At 36.8% G+C, this 22,868-nt stretch overlaps 1 protein-coding gene across 1 annotated transcript; it reads right to left on the reverse strand.

Annotated features, from left to right (window-relative positions):
* Positions 1-87: 87 nt before the first annotated feature.
* Smp_063180 (hypothetical protein) lies at positions 88-19,766 on the reverse strand (the record flags this gene model as incomplete). The annotated part of the gene is made up of 10 exons (XM_018798323.1): positions 88-902; positions 2,058-2,145; positions 3,638-3,892; positions 7,762-7,958; positions 10,487-10,643; positions 12,299-12,360; positions 12,420-12,634; positions 14,204-14,313; positions 19,564-19,655; positions 19,730-19,766. 10 exons carry the CDS (start codon positions 19,764-19,766, stop codon positions 541-543), a joined length of 1,575 nt encoding a protein of 524 aa, XP_018653276.1. The 3' UTR covers positions 88-540.
* Between the last annotated feature and the right edge of the window lie 3,102 nt (positions 19,767-22,868).

Raw genomic sequence — 22,868 nt, forward strand, 5'->3', positions numbered from 1 at the left:
TGTCATATTAACTATGCAAACTCAACATTCTTTACAAATCCCTTATACTCATATAAATCATATATTTCCTATAAAAAAAAGACCGAATCGACTGCATTATGTTGACAACAATTCAGCATCGATATCACTAATACAACCAATGATAAAATCACACATACACACACAAAATGAAACAAATAAATATAGCGGTAAATAAGAAGAAAGGTAGGAAAAAAAGATCGTCTATTTTCAATAGTGAAATGTAATATTCTCAAAGGCATTAAAGAAAATGAGAGATATGAATTTTAGACGAAGGCTACATTAATAAACGTTTAGAATGGAACAAAAAGTAAAATGAATAAAATATATTAGAATGAATATTCAAAATTAATCAGTGAAAAAATAAACGTAAACCACTTTTAAGCAATAACAATGACAGTAATGATGATGGTGATGATGGCGCTGATGGTGTTGAAGATGATACAGATAAAAAGTCACTTCCTAAAATTAATAAGAATAGGTTCTTCTCTTTAAAATTATTCAAAAATTATTGGTGCTTCGTTACATCTCATCTGATTCACAATGATCTGATAAGAAATTTAACAGTTTTGAAGCGATCAAATACTCGAAAGTTGTCAATGAATCTGATCCAATACCATTTTCAATTTTCTCTGACGGTTGAGAAAGACTACTTGTTCTTGTGGTCTGAGGTAAATTATTCTTGTAGTCACCCCACTGTTTGTGTTCGTTTGGAATAGTTGATGAATTTAATGATGATGACGACGGGGTTAAATTATCATGGGAATTGTGTCTTTCCTTAAGGAGTTCATGAAGAAATGTTTCAATATCATAACATTTGGCTAAATCGGCAAGACTGGGAAATCGTACAGCTAAGAAGTAGATTGTACGAAGTAAATAGGTTGCTAAAATGTTTCGTTTCAATGAATAAAAACAGAAAGAAATTTAAATTGAGAGAAATCAGGTTTTTAATAATTATAATAAGTGATTGATTACAATAGGGATAGAAGTGACTGGTTCTAAGAGTATTAATCAAGTCTCAAAGTATATTAGGATATAAGACGTTTGGTAGACGATACTCGATAATGTGACCATATAACACGAGCTGTCTGAAAATACTTATAGTAAGCTGTCATCAGAAGTGATGACATCAAGTGTAGTTCTTCAACACTCCTTACTTCCCCAATTCTATGGGAAAATTTCTAGAACTACCGATTTGTTCCTGACTTTTCAGGGATTGATTTCCTATCAGATCAACTTATTGAATTAAAATATGTAGATGAGATAGTTTTGTTTGATGAAGACGCTGACAAAATTCAGTCTTTTAATAGCCTTGAAAAACGATGCAAACATGCTTAGGATGTCCTTCTCGCCCCTTCTGAATGCAAAATACTGCTTTAGGACTGGTCTTCACCAACTATTAAATTGATTTTAGGGAATGAAGTGGCTAATTGTGTTGATAGATTCACTCATCTTTGAAAGCTCATCAACTCTAGAGGGCTGGTGACTGACTAAATCTCGACATGGATTCGTAAAACACCCTTAGCTTTTACCGACTTGTCACATGTAGTGTGTACGAGATATCTGTCTAGGATGACTATATTGCATAACAGTTCGCTCTGCATTACACTATGGATGTGAAACAAAACAGCCTATAAAAGAAATACGTAGGGTATAAGTATCAAATCACAGGTTTCTTAGATGTACTGTTCGCCTTTGATAGAACAACCTGACGAATGAGTATACCTGTCCCAGTTTATAACTGTCAATAATATTTTATTAATTTTACAGTCTATTATATCAAGTTAAAATAATATTCAATACTTAACTCATTCACTAGGTAATTGAATATGAACCACACTCTAGGTGTGATGATGGCTAGTTGCTACGGCACCGGGTTGCTCGGGACCGTGTTAGGTGGGGTGAGGACTCACATAGTGGTTGAAAGCTGAACGCCTTAACCATTAAGTTATAGGTCCCACTTCAAGTTACAATATGTGTTTAATTTTTAAAAAAAAACTAACCCAGCCGTACGAAAAAGCAGAAAATCGCCAACTTACTATCGATTGGATATTTAAATGATTTTTCACTTGTTACAGCTAGATGTAACAAATAACTTCCCAATTCTAACGCTTCATTTTCACTGAGCTTTAATAGTCGTCCGAATCGACATTGAAATGAAAAAAAAAGAAAACAGTAGAAACCAAATATTTAATTAATAATTTAGATAGAATGCAGGATAAATCGTGGAAATCGGTCTAGAGTATATGTCTGACCCACAAGGCAGTGAAGCGTCGTAAAGAGATGCAGTCCCATGGTAGCCACTGACCAACGTTCATACGCCGTTTGTTCCCTCAGGGTACTGAAGCGCATGTGCACCATTGGTTTAGAATGGGGGTTTTCCAAACTCCTCTAGGTGGACTTTCTGTGTCCATCTACCCGGTTAAAGCACCGGACATTCACTTTTCGTCCTCTCAATTTTGTAAACAACATTCCCGCCACGAGAAGGCAGTGATTAGGATTTCCCTGGTAGTGACTGTATACGCGTGGGCAAGTGAGAGCATTTCGCGAGGGAGATCTCACTTTCTCCACTCTTGACCGTATCAAGGCTTTTGAGCTTTTTGCCCAACTTCAGAACAGGTTTAGGGAACTTAAATCTATGCCTTTATCTTACTTATCACACTTGGAATACTTCAAATAAATCAGTGTACTCGAATTATCTTTTTTATTTATAATATCTGATATCGTAGTTGCTGATTAGAGACTTGGAAAGATATGGCTCAAAATCGTTTGCAATGGTACAAGTGTATCCATTCTTTGTCTTTCCCAAAACTCTGAGATCCTACCTACTGTTTTTCCTTTTATTTCACTAATGTATATTTTCTTTTTGAGTCGTATCTTGTATGCTCAATATTTCCTATTACCTCTGATGCTGTTACTACCTCAACTATTCTGGGACTTGGCCTGATAACTTGAGCGGAAAGGAAAAGCTTGAATTTCCAAAAAAAATTATAAAAATTTTATGTTTACCGAGTGATTTCTAGGGATGAAGCATTCCCGACACTTGGATAGTTGCGTTTTTCAAAAATCTGTATCGTTCATTCAATTTTTGCTCACTACACTAGTTATATTATTGTTCTGACGTTATATATATATAACCCAAAGTACTCCGAAAGTCAATAAGTCTATTATAAAATAAGTATCAGAAAACGTAATCCTGCATATAGCTTCTAATGACAATTATTCAATCCATTGCAGTTCCGAAAACAATACAATGTACAGTTCCACAAAACTCCATTTCTCTCAATAGTATAACCAATAGTATAACTAGTTCACAACTTTATAATACGAAAAGTAAAACAAATATTTAACAATAAAATTAGTAAGCGAACAAACAAAGACATGAACGAACAACAAAGAACAGATATATTGTGGATTGATTGAAGTCAGACTTGTACACCATTGGACCCTGACTAAGTGATCTATAGAGTAAGCGTTCGCACGTGAAAACGAAGGTTTAGTAACCAGTGACGGGCTAGTAGAGGTGCACTGAAGAGTCCCATATTAGGACAGAGCCTGATGTTGCCTAACTTAGATCGATTCGTGATCTTAATTCTCAAAAACAAACACAAAAACTCACCGTTGGATATAAGGAAATATTATGAGCCAACGCTAAGCCGACCAGTTTATGTTCTGGTAATAAATTTGGTAAATTACTAGGTGTTAGTACAGTTGGTGGTGTGGTAGCAGAACCCATCATCTCTTTGGATAAATGATTTTCAACATCATGATTCAAGAGAGTTAAACTAATCTGCATAATACTATTTATATCTAGCTTCATATCCTTATCACGCATAATTGTCCAGTTGAACGATAAACCTAAACAGTTGCAAAGCTGAAAAGAAACACAAACAGAGATAATAGTTTGAAAAAAAAGCAAGCAAAAGAACTTGACACCAAAAAAGAAAGATATTTAGTTTATACATTAAGGTTTGTACTTTCCTCCGCATTACTAAAATAATTTAAATATTCGAGTTAATTTAGATGGTGGAAAAAATTTGTAGCTCAGGTGGATGACCTTGATGGGGTTTCATCCTCTGGACTGGATGTTTAGGTTTTGGGGCTTTTATTGTTCTACTGAACATTATCAGCACGAACTTAAGGTAGGAGTGAAGTATTTAAATTGCGCCATCTATGATCCAAAGGTTGTCCTGTCGACCTCGATCTTGATTGGTTACCATTGACCTTTAATTGTGGCGGTCTGCCTGAATAACTGGGCTACCTGTCCCTGACATCTAGATATTCCAACAAGTTTTTTTTGTTTGTTTTAAAACATAATTATGTCTATTAATAGCATAACCTATCCAGTTGTGTTTATGAAACATTTACGACCTTTCGCTGTACAAGTTACAAAAAAGTACAATCAGAGACACCGTGGTGGTTGGCAATATCCATTGAAACGAATGAATATTATTCAGATGTCGATTCCTGAACTGCTAACATTTAACTGGTGATCAATCAATATTTAACGTCAGGATCGATTAAATCTGAAAAGGAAACTTGTTGAAATACATTGTGCTGAGAATTCTATATTGTACCAAAAATATAATATTGAATAAAGCCATTATTAATAATGATAACCTGTCACCATCCACTTTATTTTGATTGTATCTCCTATTGATTTGATTCTTGTTCCTATATCTGACCATGATTTTTCTGGTTGGTTGAGAGATTGGATAGATTGTAATGTGTTTTCTGACTGATTTGAGTTCCAAGCTTCTAAAAATTCTATGGTATTCGTAATATCCCTTCTATTCAGAATTTCGATATTTCTCCAGTTAAATGCGTGTCCATAGTTGTCCACATGCATTGATATACGCGAAAATATGCCATGGCCTTTGAACGATAACTGATGTTCGTGCAGGCGAAGATGAAAGGGGCGTCCACCTTATCTGATATACTGTTTTCCTCAACTGGAACGGTTTATTTAGTAAATGATGTTCAGTTTTTATTCTTTTGCCTTTTCGCCCTTTGGTTTGCATAGGATTGATTAAAATGACTTCGCTGGTTTGTGCGCTACACCTATTCCAAACAGTTGCAATAATCTTGTAATTTCTGATGTCTTCTATACATATTAGGATGATCCGATTGTTGGTTTTTATACTTGAAAGCTCTACGACCAAGCCATCCAGCTCAGAGAACAAAAATCCACCAGAATTAGTTTAGGCACTTGGTTTACAGCCAAACGTGTTCCATGTTTCAACCCTAAATTACTTCAATTGTGGCGACCGAGTAGGATATCACTAACCTTCATACAAAGTGTGATTCAAAGTCGATCATATATACCTACAATTCGTTAATGAGTACACACCACTTCGAATGTGAAACGTAATCTTTAAAAGTAGTGTACATTAGTAAGTTACTAGTATTTACAATAACGAAAGTAACCCATAGTATCATAGAAGAAATAAAGACAATTCAGCGATATGGTTCACTGAGGCTGTACAATCGTACTCGTAGTTAATTTACAAATAACAGTCTATTGAGAAAAAGAAGGATGATTCCGTCATATCATGTACCGAAGAATGTTGCTAATTATTCGAGAATTGAAGAGAGATAAGATGAAATTAAATGTGAGAAAGCTCATTGTCGACTTGACGAGTATGAAGAGCATGAAGAATAAATTAAAAACGCAAAGGTGATAATAATGAATAACTAAAAATAAGAGACTGATCAATTGCAGTCCTAAACATTAACAGAAAGATTCAAACAAACAACAAAAAATGAATTTGAACTTCACCCCACTGGACAGGCTAGTGGCTATCAGGACTCAGTAGCTAAGCGGATAGTTAAATGGCATCTGAAGTGAACGGTGCTTGGTTTGAGTCCCAGAGTGAACATCAACTCTGAGATGCAGGTATTCCGGCTGACGAGTTCCGGATCCCACTGCTAGCCACCATCCATCTTTGCTTATAAAGTTAAGATTAAAAACATTATAAGGATGTAATAAAATCCAATAACCGTTTGTGAAATGGTGGCTTGCACACACCTCTTTTGCAGAGTTTAGGTTTGAAAAGATGGATGGTTGCTAGCACCTTTTCAGTGCATAAATTATTAATTTGTGCTCCGTTTGAGACAAATCTTCTGATTGTACAGATGATTTTAAAGGACTTATCAGGTGAGCACATCTGACCAGAGTTCATAATATTTTCTAGTATTGAACTGTTCACTGATTTGCATTCACCTTTCGAAAGTCGTGCGTGATAACGTTCGGAGACGCTTTTAGAAAGCGTTTGCTTTGTGCGACCTATGTAACCTGCTTCATAAGACCAAGCGAATCTATAAATATACGTTGATATGGCCCAATGAGAGGATTTGTTTTTGACACATTCACGAATAATGAGGCAGTTGGAAAGGACGACGCGAAGCTTGAACGTATATAAACATTTTCCTTAAGGACTTCGTTAGACAATTTTCACAGCAGTATCACCCTTGAACTTAATGTTCACGAAGTTTTCTTAGGAATCACATGAGGTCTTTCAGATTTTAATTTACCTTTCATGTTTCGCTCATGAAACCTGGGCCGTTTTTGAGAAATATCTATCAGAGTTTAGATAGTTCCTCATCCATTGTATCTTCCGAGCATACTTAATCAATAGCGTCTTCAAAACATTGCTTCCGTAAGTCAAGACCATCAAGTGAGTAATGTTGAGGTTAGAAGTAGTGTACTAGACCAAAATTGTCAGTTAGCTGATGAGATTGTAAATCTTTACCGAATGTGAGGCGGTCGTGACATGTATCACTCATCCATAACAACATCTTAACTGTAGGTTATTGGAATAGTAAGGGCGTTATCCCATCAAGTCATCGACTGTTGAATTGAACTATGTTGGTGAGCACAAACTATTTGGATGTAGTTCACTTGATTATTGTAACCAATGGTTAAAAGTATCACACAAAACGATTCAAAATCGGTCTCAACGGTACAAACACAATTATTCCCCCTACTCCGTTAGACCCTAAGCTAAAACATTATATTGCCACTACTCCACGAATTCATTCTTTCTACTTGAAACATGTGTTTTATCTTAAACGACCTCCTATCGTCATTGATACTATTACTCCTATTAATTCGGTATTTACCTTGATAATTTCATCTTCTGTGTTCATGATGTGGTATAGAAACATGAGCCAATTCATATGTCTAGAGTTCGATGTTGCTCACAACCGATTAACGGTTTTAAAGGAGTGATTAATCTCACTAATTAATACTAGACGCTATATTATCAAAGTGATATTCAACACAAAGAATCGTAATACTATAGTTAATACTATAATTAACTAGTTCGTTTTTTTCGCACTGATAAAGTGTATACTTTAATGTGTTGATCATAACGCTTGCTAGTGTGTAACACAACCTACTACCACTTGCTAAAATTAAAGTTCCATATTTCACAAATAACGAAAAGAGATCATATCTACTTATGTATACTCATTTCATAATCAATATATATATAAATATATGGCAATTGTCAGAGTATGCACACCTATAGTGATTTTAGCTGAAAGTCTACTACAAATATTTCCTTTATACCCTAATTGCAAAATTAAATAATGAATAAAGCGATTTCTTCTTAGATTGACAAAATTCATTGAGGTACGTAATAGGGGAGGGGGGAAAAAATTAAAAGACACCCTGATATTTGGTTAAAAACATTAAATAATATAAAGAAAATTTGTCAGCTTAGAACAAAAAATACGTACTAATTTGGCACGAGATGCTTCAATATCGTAGAATTCACTTGGTTTTACATAAGGTATTTTAACTGTACTTAATTTGTGCAATGGACGTCTTGGATCAGTGAACAAACTCATCAATATATTAGGATCTTTCCATATAGCTAAACGAAATAATTCACATGCTGCTCGACATTGATCACTTGTAATTAATTCATCTAATGCTGTTTTTTTTGTAAAAAAAATAACAATAGGACAAGATAATAATAACGTAATTTATTCAGAGCTATCAGCATAAACGTTTGAGGTGACTAATTTCTGTAATTCGAATGACAAGAAGCGAATAGTGGAGTCCAAACGTGTCGAGTGGGTGGCAGTTGCAATACAATATTGTTATTTGATTAAAGTTAGACACAACATTGGATCTCAGATCAGTGATCTAAGCGTTCAGCGTTCGCATGCGAGATTGAAGGACCCGAGTTTCATTTCACATTGTGGGGTCGTAGATTTACATTACGACTGATAAGTACAACTGTTTTTCGTAATTATTCATTTGTTTGTGCTCATCCCACTGCTTACAAATGATTCGTCAGTGAGTAGTTACCAGAGTCATGTACGTCGAGTCTTTTTTCAGTGCTAATCGATTTCTATCGATCAGATAACACTGAATCGAATCCGACTGAGAGCATCAATTTCCTCAAGATTACAGGTACACCTTGTTGACAATGGTTAAATAATAACTTAAATCCAGGGTTTCGTATCGTCTCATTTCTGTTTGATATGTGTGACTCACGTTTCCTTTTTCGATTAAACTACACTTACTCCATATTCTTATAACAATTACAGTAATTTACCATTCAGAAATAAAAAATTGAAGACTAAATTTTACTTATTCTGGTTGTGGTTATTTTAAGTCCAAACATTTGACTTGTCAGTATAACAAAATATTTATGAAAAACATACGTGCAGGAGAAATAAATCAGAAAAATGTGTATCGCAAACAATTCCTAAGGTTAGATAAAAACAATGATAAAGTTATCCCTAATGAGTAAACAAGGTGAAGACTTAGTGATGGATAGAGAACCACACTCCTCTTATTTCATTGAAGAGAGTTTGTTGTTAACTCTGAATTCAGTTGCTACACAGATACAGTTAGGCATATGTGAGTGATTCAATAATAGTGCCTAGATAATAAATGATGGGTGATAGCACAGAATGAAACTGGAAAATGCTCGTTAGCAGTGTCTCAACTAAGAGGTCGGAAGGTCTTGAGTTGCGTTGAAACATCTGAAAGATTCACAGAACTATGTAGTGATTACTTATTGGGAAGTAAAACGATAGTTAAGAAATTCAACTTTCAGCCACTAAGTGACAGGTTCGAACCCTGCCCCACCTACTTCAGTCTAGGCAAGAGGATAGCATTACTAGCCTTCACAGTCAGAACGTGGCTTAAAGTCAAGTAGTACACGAATATGCACATGGTAAATAGGTTTTATGTTAGGTTTTTTACTCGTGAGATAACATTTCTTAGAAATATATTTCAAAGTGATGAAAACCAACAACTCCCGTAGTTCTCTCCTTAAGACAAAACAATTAATCAGAATTAGTGATGTATATTAGGAAAGCGTTCAATGTTACAAAAAACTGCTTAACAAAATGGTAAACATTTCGAGTGTTGAAAAACGGACTGACAATCGTAGACTTTAAATACTCATGAAAATTCATGCAAAGTTTTAAAATTGTACTGATTGAAAATATACATAAAACGGATAAAGTAAGATAATTAAAAACCTTTCAGATCATTATTTTACAGATGCTTCTTAAGAAACAATATTACGGTTACGGTTCTAACTGATACGTTAAATTCAAAACGATTTTAAGTCATGTCATTGGAAGTCTCTAACCACTAGTTACGATAATCACGTGGACCCCAACCAGATAGTCTAGAAGTATTAACATGTCTCACTTCAATTATCAGTAACTTTATGAACTGATACTGTGTTTTGGTTCGACCGCCCCTAGCTTTCTTCCAGCCTGCTCTTACACCAAACACTACCGCCCGTAGAGGTAGCGGTGGCTGAGCATACGTAACACATGTCACAACTACCCCAGTTGATGAAGATATACTACCTCATCAACCGATTTTCCATCTTTCCTTAGTACTCTATTCCTAGCCCAGACGTTGATTATTCCAAGGTTTCAATATACACGAACAATGTTTCGTAGACACTAGTAACTTACGTATATTCTCTACTCTTAATGGCCACATTTTACATCCATAAAGTAGAACGAGGCAAACTGCAGCGCAGTAGACTCACCCTTAGATTAGAAGACAAATATCTCGCCTATGCCATAGGTGAAGTAAGTTGGCAAAAGCCGATCGAGCCTTCTGAATCCGTGCCGTGTGATAAGTCTTTTCAAATTATAAAAACTATAAAAATTACAGACTTAAAAAAACAGCACCTAGAATAAAGCAGTACAACAGGTCTGAACGAATCAGATAAGTATTGGTGCCAATTCAATTTACAAGAATCAGTTCTGGAAGTTTATATGTATCAAAAACATCCCACATTAGCTATCCTTCATGACCTGGAAAAGTGATTCTCTCCTTCAAAATGAGGACAAACAGCATATCATGACACTGAAAATTATCAAGTCGAACCTACTAATCTAAACATTTTACTGACAAAATACCATAAACTAGGAATTACATATAACGTTATAGAAATAAGGTATACAAATAAACACATACCAAGTAAAGGTGAACATGCTTCAGCATATTTCACTTCCATGTTTTCATGAAGTAGAACTTCCGATAACTCTGAAGCCAAAGTTGGCAAACTTGAATTTTCCTCAGCTGGCCATAACAAATATATACGATGAGGAAGAAGTTCTGAGGATAAAGGTTCCTGAAAGGATATATACTTACATACATGAACACAGATATGATAAACAGGGACGACTATTTCAGTATTATCACTAATCAAAGTTCATTGTTTACTTAATCACTGTTGAAATTAACACGTAAGTAAGCGAACAAATATTACAGTTTACAATTAATTTCTCATATGGTCAAATTAAGGAACTTGATTACGTTAATCAGAACTCAAGATCAACTGCATTCGTTAACTCAAAGTTATTGGACACGTGCTGTGATCCAATATGTCACCGAAGGCAGTATTAGGCACAGATATTCAAGTTTTTTGAAAACTTAGTACCGAGATATAAACTATTGTATGAAATGGTAACTAAATGTCATAAAACGGTTTACATATATTGCTGATAAATAACCCTCTTAACATTAAGATATTTATCCTACTGGTTTTTCGTTTATGTAAGTCTCATTGAAGAATCGATGACTCTTGGATGACTTTGTTCATTCAACTAATTATTAATGTATCTGATTTTCAACTTTGAGACACTTCCATGTAATAATGAGTAAATATTTACTATATATAAACTGTTGAATAATTACATCTTATGTAAGGACTACATGTGAACCAACTATTTCAACAATGAGAGTATATAGCGCCTAAAAACAATCCAGAAAAAAAAATCAAAATCTTGTCTATAGTTAGACCTGTAAAAACCAAAGGATTTGCACATAGATCGGTATAGGACATAAAAAAATATTGGTAACGATGTAAAACTTCCATGTACTGAGCTATGGGCTTGATGTTTTGCGCAAAACTACGGCACTTGGGACATTCTTTAGGCGATAAACTACTTATGTTGAAACTTCCTATGTGATAATATTATTCCGTAAGTTTGTTGTTTAGCAAGTCTGATTATATTTGATTGAAATTGAAAATATCTATATAAAATGTGAATATGGTCTTTGCATGAAGACTACGGACCAAAGGTTTCTAATTTCTTAGTTAGACCACCATTGAAAACTAGGAAGCACTGGACAGTTGTTTCATTCTAGCATGATACTCAGAGGTGAGCTTCCACGACCCTGACACAGAGAACGAAGTCCGTGACCTTTGGTCTCGTGAACTAACGCTCATCGACTTTTCATGAAATAATAAACATAATACAAACTGTATGATATATTGATTACCAACAAGGTCTAAATAAACCGTTGGTCCATTGGTTTTTATCTGTGACTGTTTCTATTGAAGATGGTGGCCTGCCTAAAGATAAAGTACTTGAATGCCCGTACCTCCAGTGACAGAAAGCCTAACTCTCTCTATCCGTCATGAGAGAATAATAATGGAAATCCTGGTTTACCAAGAGAAATATCTTACTGACATCACGCTCCAATGTACATAGTAGTTTAAGTTCGCACCCGGCTTTTAACCGGCAAGTCCCATGTTCAAACTTTCACCATCACTCCTTCCGTTTCAGCAATCAGGTAGTATCACAACCGCCCACACGCATATACAAATGATATACGTCAAGGCTAAGTGTATAAAAGTTTTAATTCGATAAATGAGATTGATAATCAACTTTGAAAATCAACCTTAAAACAGTCTCGTTCATAAACTTAGCTAGTTTACTACAATTAAAGGAAGAAAATACTTGAAAAAAAGCCCAGAAAAATTGATCACAAAACACTTACATCAAAAAATATTGGCCGAAAAGATTTAACAATATCAGCGTATGTATGTTTATCTTTATTAGCTATAAATAATATTTTTTTTTAAATTTCAGTTATCATAATAATGAAACATAACACATACATGGAGTTTCTTTAATGCTATTCAAATGTGTTTTGGAATTGATTCCAACTGACAGAACATTCAAAGCTGAACCTAATGAAGCTCCAAATGATGTAGACAAAACTTCATTAGGTAAGTCCAATATATACGATGGAATATGTTGTCCAGTTAAGTGAAATATAAAGTGTTCACTGAAACTATTACAATTATGCTTAAAAAGCGAGTAATCTCCTGGTCTGAAAAAAACGGATGAAGTAATAATAATTATATCCCTTTGAAAATTCAGGATCAATTTACTGAAACGACACACGTATTAATAACATGAACTGAAGCCATGAATGTAAACCAATGGATATCAATTCAGTACTCGAAAGTTTAGACGCCCCCGACCCCCATGTAATGTTTAAAGGTCCTGGATTCGACCGCGCGTTGACTCATGGACGAATATTTTGGAGGAGTCCCTCTGTTATAATTTACGACTAATCCTACAGTAACTAATTACGGCCTCGGTAGTACGGCTAATGATAGATAATACCGACAATAATCGCTATAGCGATGGGGTGCAGAGAGAAGACAGAAGAACAGGATAAGCTTTATATTCCAAGAGTAAAATTCGAAGTGAGACAACTCTGCATGTATAACAACAAAATACGACCTTAAGATATAAGAAAATTAGCAAACTAGATAGCTTGTGGTCGCCTTAGCACCGACACTGTGATGAAACAGCTGTCCAAAGCTTTCTGGTCTTTAGAGATTGTCTAACCGAAGTTAGTGATTAGAAACCTCAAATCCAACAACCACTACAGTACCCTGTGATAATATCACGGATAACCCGACTAATTCTATGTTTTTGTTTGTTGTATAAATAAAACAAGTTTGTTCACTCAGTTACTGTGTTTGTTTCACATAATTGATAGATCATGATAATTCCAACTTTCCCAAAGTTCTAATTAGAACAACAGAATATCAGATGACTGGTCATGAGTAAACTTTGTTATTCCAATCCAGAAATCATATGCCTGTACAAGAAAAATATCATATTATAATGTACCAAAATTAATAAATCTCAATCTGCGACCAAAGAGCGCATCAACTCGCTCTGTACTACTCTATTACTTCACAGCTGTGAAACATGACCAGTAAGGATAGAGGATAATCGTGAGTTACTAGTATGTGATCACAGATGTCTTAGAAATATTGCCAGCATCTGTTGAGGTCACTGGATGAGTAATAGTAGGGTTGGACGCAGGGTATTAGGGAATGACGGTCAATCAGTTGATAAGGCTGTAAATCTTCATCGACTGAGATGGTTTGACCACGTATTACGCATGCCCAACCACTGATTACCACGGTTTGTGATGCTGAATAGTGTTGCAGACGGATGGAAGAAAGTTGTATCTCCTCATTTCGTCAGCTACTTGACTAGTTTTCTCGGTTTCCCACATTGTCCGGACGTTCCATGTACCTATAAAAATTGTTGCTCTGGTTGTTAGAAGGGGCATCGGCCTCGTGACTTCCGAACAATCTCAGCTTTCATCATGAGGCATCATAATTCTTCCTTCAACTCCCAGGGCAGAGTTTAAATGGCTTGAATTGTTTATTCTGGTTACCCTTTTGTTTAGCAAGGCTGTTTTCTACAGAATGGGGTTGTCCACCCCATGCCCAACCCTTCTTTACTCGGTCTTGGGACCGGCAGTAGCCCTAGAAGAGCTACAGGCGGAGTTGTTCAGGATACTGATGAATAATAAAAATGGGAACCAAATAATCAAATTACAAGTATTTTCATGATTGACCACGTGACTTACTTGAACAATGTGTTGGATAGTCGTTCTAAATAATTGAAAATTTCAGATTCTGACAATGCTGTCTTCCCCATGAATTGCTTTTTCAATGGATTTCCTAAAGAGGTTGAGCACTTGAAAAAAGATTGAGAAAAGCGAACTGACAGCAAAAGACGATGATGTCGTTATCGGGAAAACATAATCAAAAGGGAACTACGCGAGTAAAAAGAAGTTAGTAGGTTCAACCTAAAATGAATTATTTCTATAAGTTAAAACAGAATGATCTGAACATGTTGATCGGTCCCATCCCAACTAATCAGTGTTGATGAATGATTTTTCCAAATCCTCAAAGTTTACCACTCAACTTTTATAGAATTATTGGTTAGAGTTTTTTCCAACCAGTTCTGGAGATTGCCTGTTTGGTTAAAATTATTCTTCTTTACAACTAATTTAATTTACGCCCATTGATGGACGAGCATAAGCAGAGTGAAAAAAATACAAACCGACTAAATTTATTGCTTTAACAACAGGCATGGATACTCAGATATAATTGATTGAGACGTTGACTCACTAACTTAACAGCCAATCTTTAGGTTGAAATCCAGATTTTGTATCAACTGACACCCGATTCAGTTGTTATAACTAACTTTGAATTTACTTACGATATTTAATACCGGACTATTTACAACGTGTGGTCTAAACTCAGGAAGACTATATTCGGAATTGAACCCAATAAAATTATGCCGAATAAGCTGGTTTGCAATTTTTGTTTCCTGAAGTGACTGAAAGGTTCGATGAAAACAACGGATTTAAACTGGTCGTCTATCAGAGAGATGTAACTTGAATTATATGGACTCGTGGTTAGGAATAACGGTTGGTGCTATAGGTAACAGAATCAGTTTTATCTGATCACCACAGTAATAATAAGTGGTACACAGGTGAGTTGACGAAACAAAATGTTTGGGAATCATTACACATCTCTCCCAAAAATGATTGATCGAAGTAATTTTGCTAGAACATGGTCAGCATAATGTGGAATTTCGACGGTCATAACGTTGCATACCGACGGATGAGATGTTCAGGGGTTTTACCGTTGGTTAAATTTATTATTGAATGTTACCTGAAGCAAATTACTTATTTTTATACAAAAGAACGGTAAACAATATCTCAATGCACAAATATATGTGTAAGAGAAATATATCAAAGTAGAATTTCAAGGTGTATCATTCCAACCTTCGATCCTTTGGAACGATACAAAAAGATCAGAATGAACATGGACTTGAGCGAAGAGAATACAAACCAAACCTATTTCCATTGTCATATCGAAGAACTAAAGGTGACTTGATTAGTTTTCATATTACTTAGTGATAAATTTGCACCTGGTATGCCCTTATTTTTCTTGTCTTCTAAAACAGGAAATTTATGAGGACAATCCAAAAAAGTTCACAAGCCCATGATAAATTACTTGTCAGCTGACTACCGACTTTCCCATCGAATCATCAACGAGTGGAATTCATTAGCCCAGGACGTGGTTGAGGCTCCATCCTTCGACTCTTTCAAGAGAAAGTTAGATCAACTAAGAGACCGTCACTGCCAGGACTAACACAGTCTTCAGTCTTCAGTAATAAGGATAGTAGGTTGATGAACCTGTGTTAATCCTGACAGATTTCCTTCCAGTGAAGGTCCAGCTTCTTTTTGAAAATGTTCACTGATGGTGCTAATACCACTTGTTCTGGTAAAGCGTTCCAGTCATTGACCACTCGATGAGAAAAACGGGACCCCACCTTTAGTTTATTAGATCGCGGTTTCAGAACCTTCTTGCTATGACCCCGGAGATTATTAGTGCTGGAGGGAGCAAAAAGATAAGACATATTAACACCCAGATCATAATTAAAGATACGAAATGCCAGTATAAGGTCACCTCGCGTCCTACGATAAGATAAGGGGAAAAGATTTAGACGTTTTAAACGCTCATCGTAAAGGAGTTTAGAAAGACCCTTTACTAATTTTGTCCATACACGCTGGACACGCTCAAGCGATTTAGTATCCTTTATCAGACAAGGGCTAGCTGCTTGGATACAGTATTCTAAGTGTGGCCTTACATAGGTGGGATATAAAATTCGAAACATATCCTCGTCAAAGCATTTAAATGCTCTGCGAAGCGACCATAGCGCACGATAGCCTTTGGAAGCAACCGCATTGCAGTGCGTAGTAGTTTTTAAGTCGTGACTTATAATTACTCCTAAGTCTTTGTGCTCATGAACGCGTGGCAGAGATGTACCATTAATGGTACAATGGTAACTAATATCGTGCCCGATGTGCATGAACACGCTCTTCCTGGAATTAACTTCCAGGCCCCAATCATGAGCTCACCTAACTAATTCGTCTAAATCTGCTTGCAGATAACAACGATCAGTCTCATTTTTTACTGTTCTCCAGATTTTAACATCATCCGCAAACAATAACGTCGACGACTTAAGTAATAAAGGTAGTTCATTAATATACAGAAGGAAAAGTAAAGGGCCTAAGATGGTGCCTTGGGGTACACCACTTTTGACCGGTTTCCATTCGGATAGAGTTCCATTGACCCTCACTCTCTGTCTGCGGTCACATAAGAAGCTTCCTATCCATTCCTGTATAGCACCTGTTATACCAAAGCTCGAGAGCTTTTGCATAAGACCTAAGTGTGAAACCTTATCAAACGCTTTGCTAAAATCTATGAATATCACGTCGACAGACTGGCCGTTGTCTAGGGCAGCTGTCCAATCCTCTCTCGCAATGAGTAAGTTAGTCAAGCATGAATGCTTGTTACGAAACCCATGTTGCTCGGGAGTTAACAGATTGTACGAATCTATGTGGCTCAGTAGCTTAGCCCGAATTAATTTTTCAAGTAACTTAACTACTATACTGGTCAGGCTAACAGGCCGGTAGTTAGATACGATCCGTCTCTGACCATCCTTAAATATAGGACTAACTATGGCGTCTTTCCAGTCTCTAGGTAGTTGAGCCTGTGAAAGGGACATGTTGAAGAGCATCGTGAGCGGTCTTGAGATAATGTCCGCAAGCGACGACAGCAAACGTGGGTGTAACCCATCGGGGCCCGGTATCTTACAAGGTTTTAGGTTAGTTATCAAAGGAAGAACAATATCCTCTGTCACGTGCAAAGGTCCTATGGCTGGTATCTCATTGTCAACGGGACAAGTAGTTGTAACGCTACACGTAGAGTAGACTTCACTGAAATAGTTAGCAAATGTCTCCGCTTTCCCTAGATCAGATTCAGCCAATAAAGCTGAATTTTCGCTTAACAGTAATGAGGGGATACCATCACTACGTTTCGTCCGCCTTTTAACATACGAAAACAGTCGCTTCGGACAGGTACGGCTATCGTATGCCAACTGTCGTTCGTAAGCCGTGCGGGATTTAGCTATGGTCTTTTTACATATATTCCGGATTTTTTTACATTCGCACTTAAATGATGCCTGACCTGTTGACAAGAATAAGTCCCAGAAGTGTTTCCTACGCTTTAACAGCTTCCAGGTTTCCTTATTAATCCATGGGGGGCAATATGATAGCTTACGTGCTGACCATGGGATAAACGGTTGAGTTACGGATTCGAACGTAGACTTGAACCTATTCCATGCATCATCAATCGATCCATCAGCATCGACCGACCAGTCAATTGAGATAGCATAGTCCCTTATTGCCGGAATATTAGCTCTCCATATATTAGGACGGGGTGGAGCAGATGCAAATTCTATACCATGTATCCGGAACTTAAAGGAAAGTACGACATGGTCACTATTCACCAGCGGGGGAAGGTGTTGAATGTCGACGATATCTTCACAGTGGTGTGTGAGGACAAGGTCTATCAATGACGGATTATGTTCCAAGTCTATATGCGTCGGCTTAACGATACATTGTACAAGTGCACATTGAATAATTGATGACAGAAGGACGCTATCGAAACCCCCACCTGGAGCTGTGAGCTCTATCCAGTTTATATGGGGTGCATTGAAGTCTCCAACGATGAGACAACATTCTGCTTTACTCCAAGAACAGACGTGTTTTAGGATAAAGTCGTCAGCGAGACAACACGGACTACGATATATTCCTCCTATCGTCACTAACCCGTTTCTAGACCTAATTGTACAACATACTACCTCACACGTACCACTTACATGCGCCTCCGATATGATCGAGTTAATGCGGAAGTGGTCCCTAATATATAATATTATGCCTCCTCCCTTGCGACTTCTAACTCTATCACTTCTGACACAGATGTAGCCTGAAATGACTGGAGAACAGTCTATATCTACAGTGAGCCAAGTTTCGGTGATAACAATTATATCCGGATTTAAGTCGTCTACCATCAAACTTAGTTCAGACATCTTATTCCGAAGACTACGAGCATTCGTATAACACACATTTAGGGTGTTTTTGGAGACATGCGTTCTACCCACACAGGTCTCGGAAGCATTGGCTTCCAAGACCTGACTACCCGAAAACCCTTAATCGTAAGGTTCGCTTCACCGTTTAGCCTTCGAGTTTTTAACTCTGTTAGGGCATTCTTCCACTTGATCCGATCCTCAAGTGGCCAGTCAGGTCGAATACGAATGTTTGAGTCACGAGTTTTGCGTGCGTTATTTAGTAATACGTCCCTTTCCTCAAAATTTCCGAGTACTAATTTAAGGATCCTTCTCTGTTGGGTTTCGCCTCCAACATACTTACCAAGTCTGATGACTTTCGAGATATGTACCCCTGGGACCTCCTCTGGCAGTATATTTCTGATGAGAGATCCCACTAACTGCAGGTCGTGGGCATGTCTCTTAGAGGGATCGGTGTCTTTCGATTCTGCCAAGTTCCAGATGATTACACTAGGCACCTGTTTAACTTCCTTAAAAGTCGTGTTCACGGCCTTTGACAGGCCATCAAGTCTCCTGTCCTTTACAGATTGAAACCGATTGGAGGACAAATTAGCTGTTTAAAGGTAGTTACTCTAGTGGGAGTAAACTATATCGCGAAATAATGAGACTGAATTTATTTTTTGTGGATAAACGCATATTAAAGCCCGTCTCTGCGCCACTCTACTCCCTTACATGAGTAGTATATGAATGTCAATCGTTAGATTCTTGATATAAATAATGGACGCTTACAGCCGACCGGCCTTTTCTGAATTTTTCATAAAACCAGCATTTGACTATCACAGCCTGTACCTAGTGAATAAATGATTTTAATCAACACGTCCGAAGTTATGCACACTGTTCTTGATTATTTGACTTTAGTGCTATTCTGATTTGTAGATAAATAACATGTAATGTCATTTCTTTAAAGAGCTTGTTAAATTCACTGAATGAACATAAACACGTTTTAGACGAAAAACTCACTGGCTGACAATATTGAATTCCTGATTGTCCAAAGAAAAATTCCTTGTCATATAAAACGGCAGCAGTATGCCATATTCCATCAATTTTTTTGCCTTAATTCGGAATAATATTGAGAAACTGTTCAGCATACCCAAGACACCAGGACTAAAATAACTAGCTAGGCCACCCGAAAGATCATAAATGTACAGGAAAACATCTGACATTGCGACAATATACAAATTGGATCCAAGTATTAGTCATGAACTTGAGGCATTTAAACAAATTCAATCAGGGTTGAACGGACTGGAATTAACTTTCGCTCAACAGACTTCCATATCGACTTACGGTGGCTCGCTGACGAGGGTTTGAAATAAAATCGTTCGACGCTTCATAAATCCAAGAGAATCTGGACTGAATATGGTGTCTCATTTAGTTCTTGGATTTGCATAGCGTTATAGATTGATTTGGTATTTGTACAAATCTAATTCAATCCAAATACATAGCAATGAGCGAACGAACAATGTAAAAGAAATCTGAGACAACGAGAAATTCATGGTCCAAACTCTCAATGCAACTCTACGAAATGTTAGTAAGATCATCGTACAGACCTCTTCTGCTTCTCAGTGTTTAGTGGCAAGATGTTTTCGTTCGTCGGACTGTTCATATGGCAAACCTCTGATTTTTTTGAAGGAGACTAACAAGCCATTTGAAGACTGGAGACTATCTATAGGAAATGATCGTTTCTATATTTGTGACTTACCTCACTCGTGAATACCTTTACACTTCAGGATTGACCTATCGGAGTACTAATGATCGAAACGCTGAGCTGCTTGCTTTGCAAAAACATACCCACTTTGTACTGATTTCTCAAGCCGTCTCATATAAGACTCGAATGGCAGTGCTGAAAAATTATCTAAACGTTCATGTGCGCGAACATCGTCAGGACGGTGCTGCAAAAATGCACATTATAAACTAAGTTTTCAGGCCCATAACGCTCTTCGTCTTCTCTAAGAAAGTTCCCTAAATCCATGCTGAAGGATCCAATAACACTATTATGTGATTTTGGATGTGCAAGCAAATAAATGGATAACGCTGAACGCTTGAAATCAAGATACAAAAGTTGCGGCAAAGTATTTGCAGAATCACGGGGCCTAAATATAGAAGAAACAATCAACACTCCGCAGCTTTCCATACGGATACGAAGTCTAGTGCACGGCATTTACGATGAAAGTCGAAGGAAGTACTTGTCACGCAACTAGATATTGACTTATTTATACCACTAATTACACATGAATTCATGTTCATTAGTCTTTTGTTTGCTCATTCTATCCATGAATTGGCCAGTTTCTTTGTGACACCATGTGCATGGGATTTTATAGGAAAGTTGAGATCGTAATAATTGGGAGCGTTTCCAAAATGTAATGGCCTTGATTGTGAATAGATTGAGTCTGACGACGAAAGCTGTCGTCAGTTCGTAACGTGTATTCACCATATGGAAATGTCATCATCCCGTCAAGCCGTCTACTAACTACGATACACCTGTCGCAACCTGCCTTTCCATTACGATTAACCGTGTATCTAACACCAGAACGAGCAGATGCATCACATATTACAGCAGACAACTTAACAGCTACGTATTTATTGAACTTAACGCTAAAAAGACCCACGACGGTCCTCAGAAATTTCGTTGAATTTAGCCGGCTTAGTATTCCCTCTATGGAATCCGATCATGAACATGTCACTAAACCTTGGGGCATCGATCCGTTCTAATACAGGCTATAAATGTTGACTAGAGCTCCTCGAAATAGAAAGTCAATCTACATTAATTTCCAAATCTAAAGTATCAAAATCAAAAGTACACAACCAAAGTTCAACACATCTTAGCAGATTGGTTTTCAATCCGAGATGGTAGTAAACCCCACTACTGATGAACTTCAGTTAGACACTTGTACACACCTTCAGGACACTTCTGATGCTGCTCGTCAAATCCGGAACAAGATCTCGGAAATCATTCAGTATCCGATAAGCATCTCTGATGCTCAGACAGGATTTTTTCATTAAATTTAGCAATATCCTGTTGATTTGCTCTTTACGATTTATGGGCTACTGAGAGCACAAATTAACGTCATGACATCCTATGAGAAATATATTAACGTATTCACTTCATACATGTACCATTATCACCCGGAAGCCTTTCATTGCTGTAGCTAGTGGATATTGTTACAGTTGGAGGAATCTTATTACAATTACTTTCTGTGCTGACTGCTATCAATTCAACATAATTCACTGTTAAAGTCAGTTACCATCGATTGTACTTTCATTAGCAAACTTACCAAACGAAAGCAAGTTATGTTTTGTCATGAAAGCTATTCGAATTTTATTCCACCGTCCGTTATAAGTTGATCTATGACAGCCAAGGACGCTTGACAAGTTCACAGTTGCCCAACGTCTATGAGATCTCTCAGTGACTTTAACCAAACTCATCTTAGAGAACAAACAAGATAATTAGCTAAAATGAACGTGAAAAATAGAGAGCACGCCACTTGTTTTCATCACTTAAGCTAATTGTGGTATCCATCAAGCACTTCGGAACACCTTAGCAAAACAAACAACAACGCAAGTATATATGCATCTAAGGAAAATCCCTGTGTCCATATTTTACTACTTGTGTTAATTTTAACAGCCTTCATTTTTTATTAAACAGTACGTTATTTTGTAGACGTTCATCAAAATATAAGTAAGGGATGCGACATATTCAAATATGGTATGCTATGTACATTTGTCTACAAATTTCCCCCAAATACACGATGAAGGGGGGGGGAAATTGACATTCACCCTTTATTTACGCTTTCTTTCTCTTTACTTCCCCTTTATTGCTTGGTTGGATAATGACTGATAATGACTCTCATTTTACCGTGAACACAGTCACTGCCTGTTTGAATGGTATTCTGTGGAGACGTTTGTTCACTGCTCCCAGGCAGAAAATTTCGTCGAGATATTAAACTTTGCTTTGCATCCAATACACTGTCAAACAGACACAGGGTGAACTTAAGGAGAAGACTTACAGTCCATTACAGAAACGTAGACTCAAATTTAAGCTGTGGCTGATGTGATGTTTGTATCAACTAATGATTCTTTTGTATTTGATGACTGACTGATTTCGAATTTCAAATACAGTGCGTTCGTTCGTACTCATCTAGTTCTTCTTGGTTAAATTGCGTTATTTCCCAGTTTGTATAATAATTCAAATACTTCTAATCATCAAAACTCAGTAGTACGAAAAACAATGTATATTGTGGTGAATAACCAACACATTTACTGTACTG

This window comes from Schistosoma mansoni, chromosome 6 (assembly GCF_000237925.1).
Source record: "Schistosoma mansoni strain Puerto Rico chromosome 6, complete genome".
NCBI lineage: Eukaryota > Metazoa > Platyhelminthes > Trematoda > Strigeidida > Schistosomatidae > Schistosoma > Schistosoma mansoni.